Source organism: Epinephelus fuscoguttatus, linkage group LG1 (genome assembly GCF_011397635.1).
Source record: "Epinephelus fuscoguttatus linkage group LG1, E.fuscoguttatus.final_Chr_v1".
Lineage (NCBI taxonomy): Eukaryota > Metazoa > Chordata > Actinopteri > Perciformes > Serranidae > Epinephelus > Epinephelus fuscoguttatus.
This window is the reverse complement of record NC_064752.1, coordinates 3,736,291-3,757,272: the sequence shown is the minus strand read 5'-3', so window position 1 is coordinate 3,757,272 and position 20,982 is coordinate 3,736,291. Positions and strand designations below refer to the sequence as shown.

The window sequence follows — 20,982 nt, the reverse complement described above, 5'->3', positions numbered from 1 at the left end:
TGGAGCACAAAGGCTCCGGAGAAGAAGCCGAGTTAGTGACATCCAGAATGGCCGAGTTAGCAAGATGCAGTAATAGGATACGAGAGAGAGAGAGAGAGAGAGAGAGAGAGAGAGAGAGAGAGAGAGAGAGAGAGAGAGAGATGCAGGTAATGACAGTAGCTTACAACAACATTAATGAAAGTAATAATATTATAGTTATAGTTCTGGCTACTGTGGTACAATATGTTGAAAGTATGTATTAATATCTGGCAGTATACATGTGTGACAATAGTCATATGTGTATAATAACAGTAGAAGTATGACTAATGACTAATGATGGCAGCAGCAGCAGGAGGCATCTGGCAGTATACATGTGTGACAATAGTCATATGTGTATAATAACAGTAGAAGTATGACTAATGACTAATGATGGCAGCAGCAGCAGCAGGAGGCATCTGGCAGGACCACGGCAGCAGCACAACCACACACGTCACGCTGTCCAGGCACCGCTGTGATATGAGTTAACCTGAGAGACAGTGGAGCACAAAGGCTCCATCCATCCATCAGCAATCCATTCATCCATCCATCCATCCATCCATCCATCCATCCATAATACAACAATCCATTATCATCTATCCATCCATCCATCCAGTCATCTGCTTTCAGACTCAGTAAGTGATAACTGGTAACAGACCTCAGATCAGTATGTTGTGTTCAGGTTCCTGCTGGTGTTCTCCTGTTTGGTTCTGTCCGTGTTCTCCACCATCAAAGAGTACGAGAAGAGTTCCGAAGACGCTCTCTACATCCTGGTAATCTACATCTCATCCATCCGTCTGTAAACGTCACGCTGTCAGATTCTTAGCTAGGGTCACAGGAGTCAGTGTGTCAGTGTAGACATGTGACATGTGTGATGGTCAGTCTGTGTCCATGCCTTCATCCAACTTTAGTCATTGTCAAGTTTTTTTTTTTTTTTTTTTTTTTTACCAGCAACCCAAAATCAAAAAATAATTTCTCTCACAGTTTATGTGGACAGGTGAGGGACACAGGTAACAGATGATGGATGCAGGTATCAGGTGAGGGACGCAGGTATCAGGTGAGGGACGCAGGTATCAGGTGAGGGACGCAGGTATCAGGTGAGGGACGTGGGTAACAGATGAGGGATGCAGGTATTAGGTGAAGGACGCAGGTATCAGGTGAGGGACACAGGTAACAGATGAGGAACGCAGGTAACAGATGAGGGACGCAGGTATCAGGTGAGGGACGCAGGTAACAGATGAGGGAAGCAGGTATCAGATGAGGGACGCAGGTATCAGGTGAGGGATGCAGGTATCAGATGAGGGATGCAGGTATCAGATGAGGGACGCAGGTATCAGGTGAGGGACGCAGGTATCAGGTGAGGGATGCAGGTAACAGGTGAGGGACGCAGGTATCAGGTGAGGGACGCGGGTAACAGGTGAGGGATGCGGGTAACAGGTGAGGGACACAGGTAACAGGTGAGGGAAACAGGTATCAGGTGAGGGAAACAGGTATCAGGTGAGGGATGCAGGTATCAGGTGAGGGACACAGGTAACAGGTGAGGGAAACAGGTATCAGGTGAGGGATGCGGGTAACAGGTGAGGGACACAGGTAACAGGTGAGGGAAACAGGTATCAGCTGAGGGAAACAGGTATCAGGTGAGGGATGCAGGTATCAGGTGAGGGACACAGGTAACAGGTGAGGGAAACAGGTATCAGGTGAGGGATGTGGGTAACAGGTGAGGGAAACAGGTATCAGGTGAGGGATGCGGGTATCAGGTGAGGGACACAGGTAACAGGTGAGGGAAACAGGTATCAGGTGAGGGATGTGGGTAACAGGTGAGGGACACAGGTATCAGGTGAGGGACACAGGTAGCAGGTGAGGAATGCAGGTAGCAGGTGAGGGATGCAGGTTACAGGTGAGGGACACAGGTAACAGGTGAGAGACACAGATAACATGTCACACTTCCTGTGAATATGATTCAGTCAGTACCTGTGTTTGTGGGAATACCTGATTTTGAATAGGGGAAGTAGTTGTGTGTTTCCTGGGTCGTTTGAGAGTGTTTACCATAAAGGTCAGGGCAGAAACAGATTTTAGTCACTGTTTGGCTGTAAAACAGAAATTTATAAACAGGAAGTTGGTGTCATACTGTTTCCTGTTGTAAAAACAGGCTAAATAACTGATAGTAAACAGTGAGACCGAGCAGCGCTGAACAAACATAACCCAGGATTCTGTGCTTCTCTCAAGACAATTGAATCGAACACAACTGGACTTAGTTTTGTCTTAGAAGACGTTTCACCTCTTATCCAAGAGGCTTCATCAGTTCATGCTTGTCTGACTAGGCTGGAACTAGTCTGACAAACTGGTGTGGAAACAACCCAGGTATTTAACCTCTGAGGAGGTCTCCACAAGGCCAATGATGTCAGTGGTTCGTTAGTGCTCCCAAGGTGTGTCAACTATGGTTGTTGAAACTCCTGCTGCGACGGTTGTTAGAGTCACATGAGGCCATTTGTGAACGACTATTGTTTTTAGAGGTTAAGCTGTTAAATCTCCTGGGCAAGGATGAAAGGACAGCATTATAGGTGGGGGATAGGTGGTGTCGCAGACCTCCTCCTCTATTGAGAGATGGTTTTTTCCAGTTTCACATAGATGGCTTCTTTTACACCTCTTTCAAATCATCTGTCTTCCCTGTCCAAAATGTGCACATTGCTGTCTTCAAAGTGTACCGGTGTACAGGTTAGGGCCATTGGGCCATAGTGCCATCGGGCCATAGTGCAATCAGGCCACCGGGCCACAGTGCCATCGGGCCATCAATTGTTGTTGGACTTGTGTAAACACAGTGGTCATATCGATCTGAGCAGTAATGAGGCTGATGGACTGACAGTGAGATGGAACATTTTTATTTGAAGTGTAAAAACGTTTTTGGTCATTATGAAACAGTGACGGGGTCATTCAGAGGAAACACTGTGTATTGTTGTGTAACAGGAAGTGGTGACCATTGTTGTGTTCGGGGTGGAGTACATGGTGAGGATCTGGGCCGCAGGCTGCTGCTGTCGCTACAGAGGATGGAGAGGAAGACTCAAATTCGCCAGGAAACCTTTTTGTGTCATTGGTGAGTCTGATGACTTTAACAACACGTCCTTCTCCTTCAGACAGATGAGTGTGAGACAGTCTAACCACCTGTCGGTCTGTCTGTCCTGTGACCTGTCCCTGTGCAGACATCATGGTGTTGATAGCGTCCATCTCAGTGTTGGCCGCAGGGACTCAGGGGAACGTCTTCGCCACATCAGCCATCAGGTCGCTTCGTTTCCTTCAGATTCTGAGGATGATCAGGATGGACCGGCGGGGAGGAACCTGGAAACTGCTGGGATCTGTCGTCTACGCCCACAGCAAGGTAACCTGGGAAATACTGCATCAACACTGTCTTCTTCCTGACATCTGATCCTGTCTATTGATCCTGGACTCTATTGATCACAGTTATTTATTACCTGTCTTGTCTAACCTCTGTTCAGGTCTCCCTGTTCTCTGTCTCACTGTACTGTGATGTCTCTTATGATGTCTCTCTGTCTCTGTGTCTCACTGTATGTCTCACTGTACCGTGATGTCTCTGATGATGTCTCTGTGTCTCACTGTACCATGATGTCTCTTATGATGTCTCTGTCTCACTGTACCATGATGTCTCTTATGATGTCTCTGTGTCTCACTGTACCATGATGTCTCTTATGATGTCTCTGTGTCTCACTGTACCGTGATGTCTCTTATGATGTCTCTGTGTCTCACTGTACTGTGATGTCTCTGATGATGTCTCTTTGTCTCTTTGTCTCACTGTACCATGATGTCTCTTATGATGTCTCTGTGTCTCACTGTACTGTGATGTCTCTGATGATGTCTCTTTGTCTCTGTGTCTCACTGTACTGTGATGTCTCTGATGATGTCTATGTGTCTCACTGTACCATGATGTCTCTTATGATGTCTCTGTGTCTCACTGTACTGTGATGTCTCTGATGATGTCTCTCTGTCTCACTGTACTGTGATGTCTCTGATGATGTCTCTTTGTCTCTTTGTCTCACTGTACCATGATGTCTCTTATGATGTCTCTGTGTCTCACTGTACTGTGATGTCTCTGATGATGTCTCTCTGTCTCACTGTACTGTGATGTCTCTTATGATGTCTCTTTGTCTCTTTGTCTCACTGTACCATGATGTCTCTTATGATGTCTCTGTGTCTCACTGTACTGTGATGTCTCTGATGATGTCTCTTTGTCTCACTGTCCTGTGATGTCTCTGATGATGTCTCTTTGTCTTACTGTACCGTGATGTCTCTGATGATGTCTCTGTGTCTCACTGTACCGTGATGTCTCTGATGATGTCTCTGTGTCCGTCCCTCTGCAGGAGTTGATCACGGCGTGGTATATTGGCTTCCTGTGTCTCATTCTGGCCAGTTTCCTGGTTTATTTGGCAGAGAAAGAGGACAACGAACAGTTTGAGACGTATGCAGACGCCCTCTGGTGGGGACTGGTGAGATACTGATAGACACACACACACACACACAGACAGACAGACAGACAGACAGGTGTCCCAGTTGATACAGGTACATTATGTGACATTTAGTTTGAAGGTGAAGCTTCGTGTTTTTGTTGATCAATAAATATGTATTGTTGTTTTGTTTGTTTAGTAAACATGAGATGATGATGTCACAGTACAGTCAGGTACAGGTGTGGCCTTTCATTTACACTAGTCTGAACTCTGGAACAATCTGATTGGTCTGTTTCCGTCTCTGTCAGATCACCTTGACAACCATTGGCTATGGAGACAAGTTCCCCATCACCTGGAATGGCCGCCTCCTGGCAGCGACCTTCACTCTGATCGGAGTTTCATTCTTCGCTCTGCCTGCAGTGAGTTTCTCTCACGGTGCCCTCATTATGTGACATCACTGTGACATCATGTCCCGTACACTGATACAACAGCAGCATCCTGATCATAAACCTGAACCTTGTTTTTCACTGACCTGTAAAAGTCCTGCTCAGTCATGGACACAAACAGGGACGTCTCCAAACTGTTCTCTGTGTCCAGACTGTGACCTCCGTCCGTCCATGACACAAAGTTTAATGTAAAGTTTACGCAGATGTCCTGTCCGTTGTGTTTGAGTTAATTTGACTCAAATGTATAAAACTGATTTTAATCAGTTTGCAGCTGATGAACACGTCACTGTGGACTGAACATGTTGTGGTGTGTTGTGACTAAATGGGCAGAGTTTCCCAGCATGCTGTGATACTTGTCGTAACTCAATGATGTCACACAGTGATAACTGTTTGTGTACATCTCAGGGGTTCTGATGGGACACAGTTCATGTTGTGGTCAAAGTCAGTTCAGTCGTAAACGCAGTATGTGGCGTCCTGTCTGTGTGGACGTCAGAGTGTCTGACAGGAAGTTGTGCTGAGGTGAAATAAAGAGCACTTCCTGGTCCAGAGTTCATCTCCTCGTCTTGTTCTAGAAACCTCAGCTCACCATGATGTGTTTTTGTAGTTCACTGAAACTGACAGAGGGTAACAGAGTGTGACAGTGTGTGACAGAGTGTAACAGTGTGTGACAGTGTGTGACAGAGTGTGACAGTGTGTGACAGAGTGTGACAGTGTGTGACAGTGTGTGACAGAGTGTGACAGTGTGTGACAGAGTGTGACAGAGTGTGACAGTATGTGACAGAGTGTGACAGAGTGTGACAGTATGTGACAGTGTGTGACAGTGTGTGATAGTGTGTAACAGTATGTGACAGTGTGTGACAGTGTGTGACAGTGTGTGACAGAGTGTGACAGTGTGTGACAGAGTGTGACAGTGTGTGACAGTGTGTGACAGAGTGTGACAGTATGTGACAGAGTGTGACAGTGTGTGACAGAGTGTGACAGAGTGTGACAGAGTGTGACAGTGTGTAACAGTATGTGACAGTGTGTGACAGTATGTGACAGAGTGTGACAGTGTGTGACAGAGTGTGACAGAGTGTGACAGAGTGTGACAGTATGTGACAGAGTGTGACAGAGTGTGACAGTATGTGACAGTGTGTGACAGTGTGTGATAGTGTGTAACAGTATGTGACAGTGTGTGACAGTGTGTGACAGAGTGTGACAGTGTGTGACAGAGTGTGACAGTGTGTAACAGTATGTGACAGTGTGTGACAGAGTGTAACAGTGTGTGACAGTGTGTGACAGAGTGTGACAGAGTGTGACAGTGTGTGACAGTGTGTGACAGAGTGTGACAGAGTGTGACAGTGTGTAACAGTATGTGACAGTGTGTGACAGAGTGTGACAGTGTGTAACAGTATGTGACAGTGTGTGACAGAGTGTGACAGTGTGTAACAGTATGTGACAGAGTGTGACAGAGTGTGACAGAGTGTGACAGTGTGTAACAGTATGTGACAGTGTGTGACAGAGTGTGACAGTGTGTGACAGAGTGTGACAGTGTGTAACAGTATGTGACAGTGTGTGACAGTGTGTGACAGAGTGTGACAGTGTGTGACAGAGTGTGACAGTGTGTAACAGTATGTGACAGTGTGTGACAGTATGTGACAGAGTGTGACAGTGTGTGACAGAGTGTGACAGTGTCTAACAGTATGTGACAGTGTGTGACAGTGTGTGACAGTATGTGACAGTGTGTGACAGAGTGTGACAGTATGTGACAGAGTGTGACAGAGTGTGACAGAGTGTGACAGTGTGTGACAGTGTGTGACAGAGTGTGACAGTGTGTAACAGTATGTGACAGTGTGTGACAGAGTGTGACAGTATGTGACAGAGTGTGACAGAGTGTGACAGTGTGTGACAGTGTGTGACAGAGTGTGACAGTGTGTAACAGTATGTGACAGTGTGTGACAGAGTGTGACAGTATGTGACAGAGTGTGACAGAGTGTGACAGAGTGTGACAGAGTGTGTGACAGTGTGTTACAGAGTGTGACAGAGCGTGACAGTGTGTAACAGAGTGTGTGACAGTGTGTAACAGAGTGTGACGGTGTGGAACAGAGTGTGACAGTGTGTAACATAGTGTGACAGTGGTTTACAGTGTGTGACAGTGTGTAACAGAATGTGACAGGGTGTAACATAGTGTGACAGTGGGTGATAATAATCTGAAAATAATCTGATGATTATCTGTGTGTCTCTGTGTGTCCCTCAGGGGATCTTGGGTTCAGGTTTTGCTCTGAAGGTTCAGGAGCAGCATCGACAGAAACACTTTGAGAAGAGAAGAAATCCAGCAGCTGGACTCATACAGGTGATCTTCCTCCTCCTCTTCTTTATCACTCAGTGAACACATGTTGACATCATCCAGTCCCATCGTCTCTATCCATCCAGACCAAACGTCCATAAATCCTCTCAGTCATCATGTTTCAGTTTCCTTCAGGTGACGGTTTCTGTACGTCTCAACAGGAGCTGCTCGCACATCATAATCACATCATCAGCATTCACCGCCACATCGTCAGCATTTTCCGCCACATCGTCAGCATTTTCCGCCACATCGTCAGCATCCACCGCCACATCGTCAGCATTTTCCACCACATCGTCAGCATTCTCCACCACATCATCAGCATTTTCCGCCACATCGTCAGCATTTTCCGCCACATCGTCAGCATTCACTGCCACATCATCAGCATCCACCGCCACATCGTCAGCATTTTCCGCCACATCGTCAGCATTCACTGCCACATCATCAGCATTCACCGCCACATCATCAGCATTCACCGCCACATCGTCAGCATTCACCGCCACATCGTCAGCATTCACCGCCACATCATCAGCATTCACCGCCACATCGTCAGCATTCACCGCCACATCGTCAGCATTTTCCACCACATCGTCAGCATTCACCGCCACATCGTCAGCATTTTCCACCACATCGTCAGCATTCACCGCCACATCGTCAGCATTCACCGCCACATCGTCAGCATTTTCTGCCACATTGTTAGCATTCACTGCTACATCGTCAGCATTCACCGCCACGTCGTCAGCATTTTCCACCACATCGTCAGCATTCACCGCCACATCGTCAGCATTCACCGCCACATCGTCAGCATTCACCGCCACATCGTCAGCATTTTCCACCACATCGTCAGCATTCACCGCCACATCGTCAGCATTTTCTGCCACATCGTCAGCATTCACTGTCACATCGTCAGCATTCACCGCCACATCGTCAGCATTTTCCACCACATCGTCAGCATTCACCGCCACATCGTCAGCATTTTCCACCACATCGTCAGCATTCACCGCCACATCGTCAGCATTTTCTGCCACATCGTCAGCATTCACCGCCACATCGTCAGCATTCACCGCCACATCGTCAGCATTTTCCACCACATCGTCAGCATTCACCGCCACATCGTCAGCATTCACCGCCACATCGTCAGCATTCACCGCCACATCGTCAGCATTTTCTGCCACATTGTCAGCATTCACCGCCACATCGTCAGCATTCACCGCCACATCGTCAGCATTTTCCGCCACATCGTCAGCATTCACCGCCACATCGTCAGCATTCACCGCCACATCGTCAGCATTCACCGCCACATCGTCAGCATTCTCCGCTACATCGTCAGCATTCACTGCCACATCGTCAGCATTCACTGCCACATTGTCAGCATTCACCGCCACGTCGTCAGCATTCTCCGCTACGTCGTCAGCATTCACCACCACGTCGTCAGCATTCACCGTCACATCATCAGCATTCACCGCTACATCGTCAGCATTCACCGCCACATCGTCAGCATTCACCGCCACATCATCAGCATTCACCACCACATCGTCAGCATTCACCGTCACATCATCAGCATTTTCCACCACATCGTCAGCATTCACCGCCACATCGTCAGCATTTTCTGCCACATCGTCAGCATTCACTGTCACATCGTCAGCATTCACCGCCACATCGTCAGCATTCACCGCTACATCGTCAGCATTCACCGCCACATCGTCAGCATTCACCGCCACATCATCAGCATTCACCGCCACATCGTCAGCATTCACCGCCACATCGTCAGCATTTTCCACCACATCGTCAGCATTCACCGCCACATCGTCAGCATTTTCTGCCACATCGTCAGCATTCACTGTCACATCGTCAGCATTCACCGCCACATCGTCAGCATTTTCCACCACATCGTCAGCATTCACCGCCACATCATCAGCATTCACCACCACATCGTCAGCATTCACCGTCACATCATCAGCATTCACCGCTACATCGTCAGCATTCACCGCCACATCGTCAGCATTCACCGCCACATCATCAGCATTCACCGCTACATCGTCAGCATTCACTGCCACATCGTCAGCATTTTCCACCACATCGTCAGCATTCACCGCCACATCGTCAGCATTTTCTGCCACATCGTCAGCATTCACTGTCACATCGTCAGCATTCACCGCCACATCGTCAGCATTTTCCACCACATCGTCAGCATTCACCGCCACATCGTCAGCATTTTCCACCACATCGTCAGCATTCACCGCCACATCGTCAGCATTCACCGCCACATCGTCAGCATTCACCGCCACATCGTCAGCATTTTCTGCCACATTGTCAGCATTCACCGCCACATCGTCAGCATTCACCGCCACATCGTCAGCATTTTCCGCCACATCGTCAGCATTCACCGCCACATCGTCAGCATTTTCTGTCACATTGTCAGCATTTTCCGCCACATCGTCAGCATTCACCGCCACATCGTCAGCATTTTCCGCCACATCGTCAGCATTTTCCGCCACATCGTCAGCATTCACCGCCACATCGTCAGCATTCACTGACACATCATCAGCATGGTCACTGTGGGACTTGACGTACCCGCCTCTCTGTCATTATGTTGTTTGTTGCTGTTTCCATGGAAACGATCACCTGCTTTCTGTCACTGCAGGCGGCGTGGAGGGTTTACGCCACAAATCTGAGCCGAACTGATCTGACTTCAACCTGGGATTATTATGAAAGGACAGTGTCTGTCCCCATGTACAGGTGAGATTTCACCTGCAGAGACCCCGATGAACTGATCTCCAAATGACATGTTTTATATCAGTTTTTAGTACAATAAGGAGCACCATCCAAAAGTTTGGACCTCTGAGCAGTGAGACAGCTGTCCCCAGGGTCTCTTGTTGACAGTGATGGTGAGGACAGAGCAGGTGACTCCTGACAGCTTGTCCCAACACTCAGCAGCCATGGCCTCCTCTAAACAGCTGCCTGCACTCTGAACACTCAAAGAACTGATGTAGACTAGAGGAAGATAGCAAAGTGTTTTTAGGGAGCTGTTCCCTCACTTGGTCATGTCACTAAGAAATAGACATTAACAGGAACTGTGGAGGTCAAGCTGAAAACTGTGTGAAAAAGGAAGAGTGGTGGTGCACTGTTGTACTGAGCAGACACACCTGGACACGTATGACCTTCATGGAAGAGTCATCAGAAGAAAACCTCACCACTAAATTCAGCCTCACAGGTTTGTGAAGGAACATCGAGACAAGCCTGATGCTTTCTGGAAACACGTCCTGAGGACTGATGAAGGTCAAACAGACCATAATGAGCAAATGTTGCTGCAACAAAAGAATGAGTTGAAGTATCTCAGGCTCTTGTTGAGTGAAGGTGAAATGAAACAAAAACGTAACTTATGGTCTGTTTTATAGCTTCTGTGACTCTGTTGAGTACCTGTCTATAATATGTCACAGCTCAACTGATATTACACTGATAGTGAAGTAAGAGGGAAGTTTGAGCTGAATAAGATTTAAAACAAGATAAGTAATTTTGATAAATGAAACATATCAGGCTAATGTAGGAGCAGTGATGCTGCAGGAGCACTGTGTGGTGGAGGAGCGGTGATGCTGCAGGAGCACTGTGCGTGGAGGAGCAGTGATGCTGCAGGAGCACTGTGTGGTGGAGGAGCGGTGATGCTGCAGGAGCACTGTGTGGTGGAGGAGCGGTGATGCTGCAGGAGCACTGTGCGGTGGAGGAGCAGTGATGCTGCAGGAGCACTGGGCAGTGGAGGAGCGGTAATGCTGCAGGAGCACTGTGTGGTGGAGGAGCAGTAATGCTGCAGGAGCACTGTGTGGTGGAGGAGCAGTGATGCTGCAGGAGCACTGGGCGGTGGAGGAGCAGTAATGCTGCAGGAGCACTGGGCGGTGGAGGAGCGGTGATGCTGCAGGAGCACTGGGCGGTGGAGGAGCGGTGATGCTGCAGGAGCACTGGGCGGTGGAGGAGCGGTGATGCTGCAGGAGCACTGTGCGTGGAGGAGCAGTGATGCTGCAGGAGCACTGTGTGGTGGAGGAGCGGTGATGCTGCAGGAGCACTGTGCGTGGAGGAGCAGTGATGCTGCAGGAGCACTGTGTGGTGGAGGAGCGGTGATGCTGGAGGAGCGGTGATGCTGCAGGAGCACTGTGCGGTGGAGGAGCAGTGATGCTGCAGGAGCACTGTGTGGTGGAGGAGCAGTAATGCTGCAGGAGCACTGTGTGGTGGAGGAGCAGTGATGCTGCAGGAGCACTGGGCAGTGGAGGAGCGGTAATGCTGCAGGAGCACTGTGTGGTGGAGGAGCAGTAATGCTGCAGGAGCACTGTGTGGTGGAGGAGCAGTGATGCTGCAGGAGCACTGGGCGGTGGAGGAGCAGTAACGCTGCAGGAGCACTGGGCGGTGGAGGAGCAGTGATGCTGCAGGAGCACTGGGCGGTGGAGGAGCAGTGATGCTGCAGGAGCACTGGGCGGTGGAGGAGCAGTAATGCTGCAGGAGCACTGTGTGGTGGAGGAGCGGTGATGCTGCAGGAGCACTGGGCGGTGGAGGAGCAGTAATGCTGCAGGAGCACTGTGTGGTGGAGGAGCAGTAATGCTGCAGGAGCACTGTGTGGTGGAGGAGCAGTAATGCTGCAGGAGCACTGTGTGGTGGAGGAGCAGTAATGCTGCAGGAGCACTGGGCGGTGGAGGAGCGGTGATGCTGCAGGAGCACTGGGCGGTGGAGGAGCAGTAATGCTGCAGGAGCACTGTGTGGTGGAGGAGCGGTGATGCTGCAGGAGCACTGGGCGGTGGAGGAGCGGTGATGCTGCAGGAGCACTGTATGGTGGAGGAGCGGTGATGCTGCAGGAGCACTGGGCAGTGGAGGAGCAGTAATGCAGGAGCACTGTGGTGGAGGAGCAACACTGTGGTGGAGGAGCTGTATGCTGCAGGAGCACTGGGCGACATGGAGGAGCAGGAGCTGCAGGAGCACATACAAACTGCTCGACATCCAAGTCACGTGTATTTGAAATTAATTTGTTATAGTAAAAAGACAAAGATACATAAAATATATATGTCTATAAACTGCTGCTGACCCATTGTGCTGTCACCTGACAGTGATTGGTTGTCACCTGACAGTGATTGGTTGTCACCTGTCAGTCACTGGTTGTCACCTGACAGTGATTGGTTGTCACCTGTCAGTCATTGGTTGTCACCTGACAGTCACTGGTTGTCACCTGACAGTCACTGGTTGTCACCTGTCAGTCATTGGTTGTCACCTGACAGTCACTGGTTGTCACCTGACAGTCACTGGTTGTCACCTGACAGTCACTGGTTGTCACCTGAAGTCACTAGTTGTCACCTGTCAGTCACTGGTTGTCACCTGAAGTCACTGGTTGTCACCTGTCAGTCACTAGTTGTCACCTGTCAGTCACTGGTTGTCACCTGAAGTCACTGGTTGTCACCTGACAGTCACTGGTTGTCACCTGTCAGTCATTGGTTGTCACCTGACAGTCACTGGTTGTCACCTGACAGTCACTGGTTGTCACCTGAAGTCACTAGTTGTCACCTGTCAGTCACTGGTTGTCACCTGAAGTCACTGGTTGTCACCTGACAGTCACTGGTTGTCACCTGACAGTCACTGGTTGTCATCTGACAGTGATTGGTTGTCACCTGTCAGTCATTGGTTGTCACCTGACAGTCACTGGTTGTCATCTGACAGTCACTGGTTGTCACCTGAAGTCACTAGTTGTCACCTGTCAGTCACTGGTTGTCACCTGAAGTCACTGGTTGTCACCTGACAGTCATTGGTTGTCACCTGACAGTCATTGGTTGTCACCTGACAGTCACTGGTTGTCATCTGACAGTGATTGGTTGTCACCTGACAGTCACTGGTTGTCACCTGACAGTCACTGGTTGTCACCTGTCAGTCATTGGTTGTCACCTGACAGTCACTGGTTGTCATCTGACAGTGATTGGTTGTCACCTGTCAGTCACTGGTTGTCACCTGACAGTCATTGGTTGTCACCTGACAGTCACTGGTTGTCACCTGTCAGTCACTGGTTGTCACCTGACAGTCATTGGTTGTCACCTGACAGTCACTGGTTGTCACCTGACAGTGATTGGTTGTCACCTGACAGTCACTGGTTGTCACCTGACAGTCACTGGTTGTCACCTGTCAGTCATTGGTTGTCACCTGACAGTCACTGGTTGTCACCTGACAGTGATTGGTTGTCACCTGACAGTCACTGGTTGTCACCTGACAGTCACTGGTTGTCACCTGACAGTCACTGGTTGTCACCTGACAGTCACTGGTTGTCACCTGTCAGTCATTGGTTGTCACCTGACAGTCACTGGTTGTCACCTGACAGTCATTGATTGTCACCTGAAGTCACTGGTTGTCACCTGACAGTCACTGGTTGTCACCTGACAGTCATTGGTTGTCACCTGACAGTCACTGGTTGTCACCTGTCAGTCACTGGTTGTCACCTGACAATCATTGGTTGTCACCTGTCGGTCTCCTTGTGTCCCACTGACAGTAATTAAGATAACATTGGTTATTAAATCATTACAACTATTACATTATCAATAAATGTTAGGATGTGATTACTCTGGACAACCATACAAGACTAAGGACAGAACTGAAAAAATAATTTAAAGCAATAAAAGCAACATGCTGTTTCACCAAGGGAAGGAAAGTCTAACATATGTAAACAAGGCAGACAACAATAGTTATATTCACATTACACAGAGTTATACTGTGTAATAACACATTTATATAATATAATTATGCTACGTCATTAATATACTTACACTGGCCTGTATACATATATAAATACATACCTTTATATTTAAACTGTGCACTGTTTACATAATGTGTAATATTCCTGTGTGCAATATTTTGCCACTTCCTACAGAATATTTATACATTTCTATATTTTTCCAGTAAAAATACGACACATCATGTGTGTTACACTCATCCTGTGCAGCTATCAATCATGAGCATACAGTATCTGTTTCAGTGAAAGGTGTGGATTTTCTATTATTTTCATTATATCTAATTTTTTTTTTATCATTTTTATCCCTTTTCTCTTGCCTCTGCTCTGAGCTGCTGTAACGTGAATTTCCCGGGTGTTGGATTAATAAAGTCTTACCTAACCCTAACCGTTAACACTAATCTATATCAATATTAGCACATTTTACTTTAAAAAAAACAACATAAAGATATTGTTCATACATTGTAAATCAGTGCAGTTATTGACAGCTACTTACCAAAAAATCAGAGTTCTGTCTCTCAGTATTATGTATTTAAACGGCCCGTCAGTAACTTGTGGGAACTACCCGAGGTCTACATGAGTCACGTGACGCACAAGCATTTTAGACTTCTGTTGTCGCGACTCTGTCATATTCTACAGCCCTGCCCCGACCTAAACATCATAACACATCTGTGGATAGAGCTCAAAGTGCAGAGCGGAAAGGAAATCCTCCAGGGATCCGACTTTTTATCTTTTATTTTTGTTTTTTATTTGAAACTGTAAAAATTTAAATTGAAAGTGTTTCATCAAGTGTGTTTCATCTTTAACTTCATGTGTTTTGGAGATCAGTTAGTCTTTTACTGAACTACTCTCAGTACACGAACATGTTGATCCCAAACTTTACTATGTGACTGTAAATCAGGACACTTTGTCCATGTGTGGAGACAGATGTCCTCCTCATCCTCACTGATTTTGTTTGTGTCTCCAGGTTGATTCCTCCTCTGAACCAGCTGGATTTACTGAGGAACCTCAAGAACAAGTCAGGACTCTCATTCAGGTCTGCTAATGCTACTACTGCTACTGCTGCTACTGCTACTGCTGCTACTGCTGCTACTACTGTTACTGTTACTACTGCTAGTACTGCTACTGCTACTGCTGCTACTGCTACTGTTACTGTTACTACTGCTACCACCGCCACCGCTGCCACCGCCGCTACCACCGTTACCGTTACTGCTACCACCGCCACCGCCGCTACCGCCGCTACCACTGCGTTACCGTTACCACCGCCACCACCGCCACCGCCGCCACCGCCGCTACCACTGTCACCGTTACCACCGCCGCCGCTGCCACGCCACCGCCACCGCCACCACCGCCACCGCCACCGCCGCCACCGCCACCGCCACCACCGCCACCGCCACCGCCACCACCGCCACCGCCACCGCCGCCGCCACCGTTACCACCGCCACCACCGCCACCGCCACCGCCGCCACCACCGCCACCGCCGCCACCGCCTGCCACTGTTACCACCGCTACCACCGCCACCGCCGCCACCACCGCCACCGCCACCGCCACCACCGCCGCTGCCACCGTTACCACCGCCACCGCCACCGCCGCCACCGCCGCCACCACCGCCACCGCCGCCACCGCCACCGCCGCCTGCCACCGTTACCACCGCCACCACCACCGCCACCGCCACCGCTGCCACCGCCGTTACCGCCGCCACCGCCGCCACCACCGCCACCGCCGCCACCGCCACCGCCGCTACCACCGCCACTACCACCGCCGCCACCGCCACCGCTGCCACCGCGCCACCACCGCCACCGCCACCGCTGCCACCACCGCCACACCGCCGCCGCCACCGCTGCCACCACCGCCACCGCCACCGCCGTTACCACCACCACCACCGCCACCGCCGCCACCACCGTTACCACCGCCACCACCGCCACCGCCACCACCGCCACCGCCGCTGTTACCGTTACCACCGCCACCACCGCCGCCGCCACCGCCGCCACCACCGCCACCGCCGCCACCACCACCGCCGCCACCGTTACACCACCGCCACCACCGCCGCCGCCACCGCCGCCACCACCGCCACCGCCACCGCCGCTACCACCGCCACCGCTGCCACCGCCACCGCTGCCACCGTTACCACTGCCACCACCGCCGCTGCCACCGCCGCTACCACCGCCACCGCCGCCACCACCGTTACCACCGCCACCACCGCTACCGCTACCACCGCCACCGCCGCCACCGCCACCGCCGCCACCGCCACCGCCGCCGCCACCGTAACCACCGCCACCACCGCCGCCGCCACCGCCGCCACCACCGCCACCGCTACCACCGCCACCGCCACCACCGCCGCCACCGCCGCTACCACCGCCACCGCCACCACCGCCGCCACCGCCACCGCCGCCACCGCCGCCGCTGCCACCGCCACCGCCGCCACCACCGCCACCGCCACCACCGCCACCGCCACCGCCTGCCACCGCCATTGCCGCCTGCCACCGTTACCACCGCCACCACCGCCACCGCTGCCACCGCCACCGCTGCCACCGCCGCTACCACCACCACCGCCACCGCCGCCACCGCTACCGCCACCGCCACCGCCACGCTGCCACCGTTACCACCGCCACCACCGTTACCACCGCCACCGCCGCTACCACCGCCACCGATACCACCGCCACCGCCGCCACCACCACCACCGCCACCGCCGCCACCGCCACCGCCGCCACCGCCACCGCCGCCTGCCACTACCACCGCCACCACCGTTACCACCGCCACCGCCACCACCGCCACCGCCACCGCCACCGCTGCCACCGCACCGCCGCCACCGCCACCGCCGCCGCCGCTACCGTTACCACCGCCACCACCGATACCACCGCCACCGCTGCCACCACCGCCACCGCCACCGCCGCTGCCACCGTTACCACCGCCACCACCGCTACCACCGCCACAGCCACCACCGCCACCGCCACCACCGCCACCGATACCGATACCACTGCCACCGATACCGATACCACCACCGCCACCGCTACAGCCACCACCGCCACCGCCACCGATACCACTACCGCACCGCCACCGATACCACCGCTACCTGATACCGATACTCACCACCGCCACCGCTACAGCCACCACCGCCTACTGCTACTACTGCTACTGCTACTGATGCTACTGCTACTGATGCTACTGCTACTACTGATACTACTGCTACTGATATTACTGCTACTACTACTGTTACACATGCAAATGAGATGACGCAATGAAAATGCTCACAACACAGGCAAGAAGCTGAACGCTCCACAAAAATGAAAACACACACCAAATTGAAGATAACAAAGGAAACGTTTCCAGGGGGACCCTAATCAGTGACGAACTTACTGGTTGTTGACATTTCTAGACTTTCCTCATGTCTGGTCAGAGCATTTCATTTGTTTTTGTGTTCATCCCAATTCCGAATCTCGAATCCCTCACTTGTGTCTCTCCGAGCGCATTTAACAAACTGACAAGTTCCACACTACAAGATGGCGAGTCTTGATCAGTTTCCGCGTAAAGTGATCAAGGACAGAGGACGGAGGAGTCAACAAGGGATATTGGGATGAACCCGCAACCAAAAGCAGGTCCGTGAATGATACCGGTCCCCCTTGAAACATTTCTGTTGTCGTCTTCAACTTGACGCATGTTTTCGTTTTTGCGGAGCGTTCAGCTTCTTGCTTGTGTTGTGAGGATTTGCAGCGTATGTGTTGCAAAATTGATGAATGTGTTTTCTGAATTTGGGGGCGTTGTGACCTCTCAGCCACCGTACTTCTGAATTTAGGAGTTAATAATAACTGTCCATCTGTCTGTCTGTCTCTTTGTCTGTCTGTCCCTCTGTTTGTCTGTCTCTTCTGTCTCTCTGTCCCTCTGTCTATCTGTCCCTCTGTTCTTCTGTCCCTCTGTCTATCTGTCCCTCTGTTCTTCTGTCCCTCTGTCTGTCTGTCTTCCTGCCTGTCTGTTCTTCTGTCCCTCTGTCTGTCTGCCTGTCCTTCTGTCTGTGTGTCCCTCTGCAGGAAGGACGTCCAGCCTGAGCCGTCTCCCAGGTCAGTGTCCAACTCTGATCACTCACTCTGATTCAGTCTGACTGGTGTTGCATTTGTCAGATCAGTTGTTGTTTGAGATCAGAGCACCTGATCTATCACCTCATCAATCACCTGATCAATCACCTGATCGTTCATTGATTAGAGTTTTGGCGGTCAGAACCTGCAGTCAGCAGTTTGACGTCAGATATAAAGTGTTTGTATTTGACATATTGTGGTTGAATGAACTTTATTGGACTCGTCTCTACGTCGCGGCCGCTCGGTCGTGTTCAAGCAAACAGGGAGATGAAAACATGTCGTGTGATAAAGAGAAGTTAAACCACACAGTGTCTGTGTCTGACCGCTGACCCCTGACCCCTGACCTCTGCAGTCTCACACTGAACAGACTGACTGTTGAGGTGACTCCGTGGGACGAAACTAAATCCAGCTTTACAAATGGACCCATGGCTGAACAGCTGACAAGATGTTGTTGATACCAAAGCCAGTGAAGTTCCTGTCGGTCCGATTCTCAATTCTTTTTCTGTGTGGACGAAATGAAGGTCATTTTCATTCTGGTTTAGTTAGTCAAAGAAAAAAAACAGCTAATTATAACAGGACATTAATCCTGTGAACAGATCCTATTAATGGACAGTACCGGACCTGCTGATTGGTTGGAAGCAGCAGACTGTCAGATACGTTGTGATTTCAGGAAGATGTTTCAGCGCGTTGCTGCTGTTTCTTATTTAAACTGATCATTTTACAGACTTTGCAGCAGCACCTTCGTCACCCGACGCCACGCTCTGGACCATTCCTTCCTCGCCACCATGGCGCCTTCTTGTTGTAAGGCTCCAGCAGCATAGACACACGTCATATTTTTGCATCGAGCCATCATCAGAAAAACATGTAGGCACGATCAAAGTGTGATTTAAAGTGTTGAGTTGTACACCTCTGGTGGACTGAACAATTTGAAACCAGTTCTCAGTTCCCATCGCTTCACCTGAACACATCATCAGTTGAGTGATGCATTCAGAAACACTCACTCTGAGTGTCGGAGCGTACTCTGGCACAAGCTGGAGCGTTCATAAATTCGGAGCGCTGTCTGAATGTAGCAATCAGTAATTCAAAACGTCAGACTCTCGGAGCAGCAGAGTGCCGAACAGAGTGAACGTGTGATGAACGTCAGATTGGATTTACGAATGCAACCTTGGTCTCTTCAGATTTGTGCAGGTTATCTGAGCTCCTCACCCTGTCAATGAGACTGAGCTCAGGCGACCTGCAGAGGAAATTCATCTCAGCCATTTGGATCCACAGCTGAGGACTCACACACGGGTCCACCAGTGGATTCAGAGCTTCACCTTCAGGATCAGATCCCTGGTAAAAACACAGCATCATAATAGATCCTTCTGCTGATCCTTCTGCTGATCCACCTGCTGATCCACCTGCTGATCCTTCTGCTGATCCACCTGCTGATCCACCTGCTGATCCACCTACTGATCCTTCTGCTGATCCACCTGCTGATCCATCTGCTGATCCACCTGCTGATCCTTCTGCTGATCCACCTGCTAATCCACCTGCTGATCCATCTGCTGATCCACCTACTGATCCTTCTGCTGATCCACCTGCTGATCCACCTGCTGATCCTTCTGCTGATCCACCTGCTAATCCACCTGCTGATCCATCTGCTGATCCACCTACTGATCCTTCTGCTGATCCACCTGCTGATCCACCTACTGATCCTTCTGCTGATCCTTCTGCTGATCCTTCTGCTGATCCTTCTGCTGATCCACTTGCTGATCCACCTGCTGATCCTTCTGCTGATCCACCTGCTGATCCACCTGCTGATCCACCTGCTGATCCACCTACTGATCCTTCTGCTGATCCACCTGCTGATCCTTCTGCTGATCCACCTGCTGATCCACCTACTGATCCTTCTGCTGATCCACCTGCTGATCCACCTGCTGATCCACCCACTGATCCTTCTGCTGATCCACCTGCTGATCCTTCTGCTGATCCACCTGCTGATCCACCTGCTGATCCACCTACTGATCCTTCTGCTGATCCACCTGCTGATCCACCTGCTGATCCACCCACTGATCCTTCTGCTGATCCTTCTGCTGATCCACCTGCTGATCCTTCTGCTGATCCACCTGCTGATCCTTCTGCTGATCCACCTGCTGATCCTTCTGCTGATCCTTCTGCTGATCCACCCACTGATCCTTCTGCTGATCCTTCTGCTGATCCACCTGCTGATCCTTCTGCTGATCCACCTGCTGATCCTTCTGCTGATCCTTCTGCTGATCCGTCTGCTGATCTACCTGTTGATCCTTCTGCTGATCCTTCTGCTGATCCACCTGCTGATCCTTCTGCTGATCCACCTGCTGATCCTTCTGCTGATCCACCTGCTGATCCTTCTGCTGATCCTTCTGCTGATCCACCCACTGATCCTTCTGCTGATCCTTCTGCTGATCCACTTGCTGATCCTTCTGCTGATCCTTCTGCTGATCCACCTACTGATCCACTTGCTGATCCTTCTGCTGATCCACCTGCTGGTCCGTCTGCTGATCCGTCTGCTGATCCGTCTGCTGATCTACCTGTTGATCCACCTGCTGATCTATCTGCTGATCCACCTGTTGATCCACCTGCTGATCCACCTGCTGATCCTTCTGCTGATCCACCTGCTGATCTTACCACTAACCCTCACTAACCCTCAGTGGTGAACAGAGACACTGGAACACATTGGAGGAACCCCAACCCTGAGACTCATGGCCAACTGGCTTTGACCCACAGACGCTCTCCGCCTGAGATTTAACAGCACTACACAGAGTTCAGCGGTCTGGAGTCTCCTTCCAGCAGCACGACAGAAGCTTTGGATCCAGTCACCAGATTATTAATATAAAATATTAATGAAACACTTAAATCACACATCAGATCTTGATGATTGAATTATTCAAGTTAAAAATCTTTACTG

General features: G+C 50.7%; 1 protein-coding gene across 2 annotated transcripts in view; it reads left to right on the top strand.

Annotated features, from left to right (window-relative positions):
* LOC125886255 (potassium voltage-gated channel subfamily KQT member 2-like) overlaps positions 1 to 20,982 on the top strand; it is a 40,137-nt gene that overhangs the window by 2,752 nt on the left and 16,403 nt on the right. The window contains exons 3-11 of one of the 2 annotated variants that reach the window (XM_049572311.1): positions 698 to 788; positions 2,980 to 3,106; positions 3,213 to 3,388; positions 4,386 to 4,511; positions 4,778 to 4,888; positions 7,152 to 7,247; positions 9,883 to 9,977; positions 14,951 to 15,019; positions 18,009 to 18,038. In XM_049572311.1, coding sequence (XP_049428268.1) covers positions 698 to 788; positions 2,980 to 3,106; positions 3,213 to 3,388; positions 4,386 to 4,511; positions 4,778 to 4,888; positions 7,152 to 7,247; positions 9,883 to 9,977; positions 14,951 to 15,019; positions 18,009 to 18,038 — 921 coding nt within the window. Of the gene's footprint in view, positions 1 to 697; positions 789 to 2,979; positions 3,107 to 3,212; positions 3,389 to 4,385; positions 4,512 to 4,777; positions 4,889 to 7,151; positions 7,248 to 9,882; positions 9,978 to 10,038; positions 10,582 to 14,950; positions 15,020 to 18,008; positions 18,039 to 20,982 lie in introns of those variants that run through there. The other variant, XM_049572321.1, reaches the window with a different exon arrangement.